The sequence below is a fragment of the Brassica oleracea genome, chromosome C3 (assembly GCF_000695525.1).
Source record: "Brassica oleracea var. oleracea cultivar TO1000 chromosome C3, BOL, whole genome shotgun sequence".
In the NCBI taxonomy this organism is placed as follows: Eukaryota; Viridiplantae; Streptophyta; class Magnoliopsida; order Brassicales; family Brassicaceae; genus Brassica; species Brassica oleracea.
In genome coordinates this window covers 53,588,385-53,590,769 of record NC_027750.1, presented here as the reverse complement: position 1 = coordinate 53,590,769, position 2,385 = coordinate 53,588,385, and the positions used below count along the sequence as shown (strand labels likewise).

Here is a 2,385-nt window from a genome sequence, read left to right as displayed (position 1 = left end):
TTTTAGGATGATCTTAGCATCAAGTGCCCATTGCAAGTAATTATCTCCATAGATATTTAGGACAGCAAAATCCAAGTTGTTGATTTTCGACATCTGAAATCATATATTTCATTCTTAGGATTTATAATGTTCTTATAATGCATACAAGACAATCAGATATATAATGTAAATTGGTCACACGACCAAATGGATATGATGCATTTAGTTCATACGATTATGCAAGCATGATATGCTAACAAGCCGCACGGTCAAACAATTTGAACATGCATAATGCAAGATAAGCCGCACGGCCAAGAGTATGAACAATCTTAACAATTGGTTTCTATATGATCTTAATGCAATCGGTTATTCATCTTTAACAAGAATGATTCTAAGTGATCATGAAACCTCAATAAAAACAATCAAGAAATGCATCAAGAGGTTTAGTTACTATCAACCTAACGATCATATTCAATGAGATTAATGCAGTTAGGGTTTCAATATGAACAAGCCGATCGGTTTCAAGTTTTAAACAAGATGAGAACTAATCAACTTAGGCAAACGTGCTGGCTATCGAACGGTATCGGGTCGTGTCGAGCAGGCTGAGATCGTGTCTCGCGAACAGGCTGAAATCGCGAGCTGAGGAACGGAATGAGGTCGCGTGCTGAGATCGGGAACGCCTTGAGTATGGGGTTTTAGGTTCTCGATCAGATTAGGGTTCGTCGTCGGGTTTATGGTTTATCGACGGGATGAGATTAGGGTTTTAGGGTTCGGACTTTAGCTTAGGGTTTAGAGCGTAATCGTGCTGATAACGTGTTGTAAAACAAGATAATAGAATCTGTATGTTTCTGTATTATTCATAAACATAACGAGCCCTTTATATATAGGGAATTACACCGTCATAGAATAATGGAAAGACTAAAGAAAGGAAATACCGATATGGAAAGAGTACAAATCATAATCTAATAAGGAAAAGGCAAGATGCCGATTCTCTCTCTCTTCACGGTCGACTCTTTCTCTAGCATTGTGCCGGTTATCGACATCATTTATAACAAAAAAATGAAATTTAGTAAACGACCTCATCAAAGATAGACACAAAGGAAGCCGTTGGATCAAGTAATTTAACCAAATCTTAAAGTCGGGTTACTAATCTTGACGGTTCAGGATGTAGTGATTAATTTATTTTTTTGGTCAAAAAGTTATTAAATTTTTTAAATATATTAATTCGGGTGCAAGAACAGCCAGGCGGTTGTTATCTGTTTTCAGTGGTTTCCTTTTTCATTTTCCTGGTTTAACAGTTTTCCTTTTTTTCTCTCTATTAATTTTTTTTCTTTTCTTATATAAAAGACGAGAAAAACAACAACGATACGCGTAAAAGTGATTAGAGTAGCAAAAGAAAAAGGAGTCGTCGAGAGATAAATATTCGATCGAGAATCAAGAGTGTCTTGTTGATTTGATTTATAAACGATCAATCAAATGGAGGTGATTGGTTTTACGGCAGAAACAGAAGTTGCGTTTTCAGAGACGGAGATGGAAGCGGCGGAGCAGCTAGTGCAGTTGAGCGAAGATGATACGTTGAGTTGTTGCAGCGGTACAAGCTGGAGCATCAGCGAAGGCGGAAGCAATGCGAAGAGACATGAAAATGTTGTTAATTCGGAGAGTTATGATATGGTCGGAAATAAGCAAAACGACGGCATACGGACGATGCATAAGAATGTTACGGACGGACAAAGTTTTGTGACGGCAATCAAAGAAACCAACATCATCATAAGGAGAAATAAGAAAAAGAAGTTTCGGTCTCTCGCGAGTATTTACAGAGCGACGAATGAGATGAGGTAGCTAGCTAGTGACGTTGGGGTTGATGGCTATTTACGTTTTAGTGACGTTGCCTAAATCGTGTTTTATGTCATTGTTTCAGCTATTCGTATGTGATATGATCCCATTAGCGTTTATCAGACCATCCTAAACGTTTACTCTATTTTTTAAAAAAAAATAGAGTAACTATATAATAGAATTGAGATGTTTTTCTAATGGTACTCTATTTTTGAATGAAAAATAGAGTGATTGAACAAAAAAAATAAAAAAAATTACTCTATATATATAGTAAAAAATAGGTTTATACTATTATAGAGTAGAAAATAGAATACTATTGAAACATTTATAATCTAAACTATATTTTAGAGGAGAAAATAGAGTGTACTCTGGAGATGTCCAAGCAGAAGGTGCGCTGGAAGCAAAAATGTTGCTTACTTTTTTCTTCTAAAACCAACTGTCGCTTTAAATAAACGTTATTATATGTTTTCGCGGTAATAGAAAAATACAATAATATCATATGCCTAAGGCACGCGGAAAATAATAATATTCCATTTTTTTTGTAACTTTTTTTTTTTTTTTTTTTTTTAAAAA

The 2,385-nt window shown here is 35.3% G+C and overlaps 1 protein-coding gene across 1 annotated transcript; it reads left to right on the top strand.

Annotated features, from left to right (window-relative positions):
• The first annotated feature begins 1,455 nt into the window (after nt 1-1,455).
• On the top strand, nt 1,456-1,916 carry LOC106330924. Its single transcript, XM_013769313.1, has 2 exons — nt 1,456-1,814; nt 1,898-1,916. The coding sequence occupies exons 1-2, from the start codon at nt 1,456-1,458 to the stop codon at nt 1,914-1,916; spliced, it is 378 nt and encodes a 125-aa protein (XP_013624767.1).
• The last annotated feature ends 469 nt before the right edge of the window (nt 1,917-2,385 follow it).

Bases quoted from the DNA above. Each gene is read 5' to 3' on its own strand.
- LOC106330924 (XM_013769313.1), top strand. From the start codon at position 1,456: ATGGAGGTGATTGGTTTTACGGCAGAAACAGAAGTTGCGTTTTCAGAG.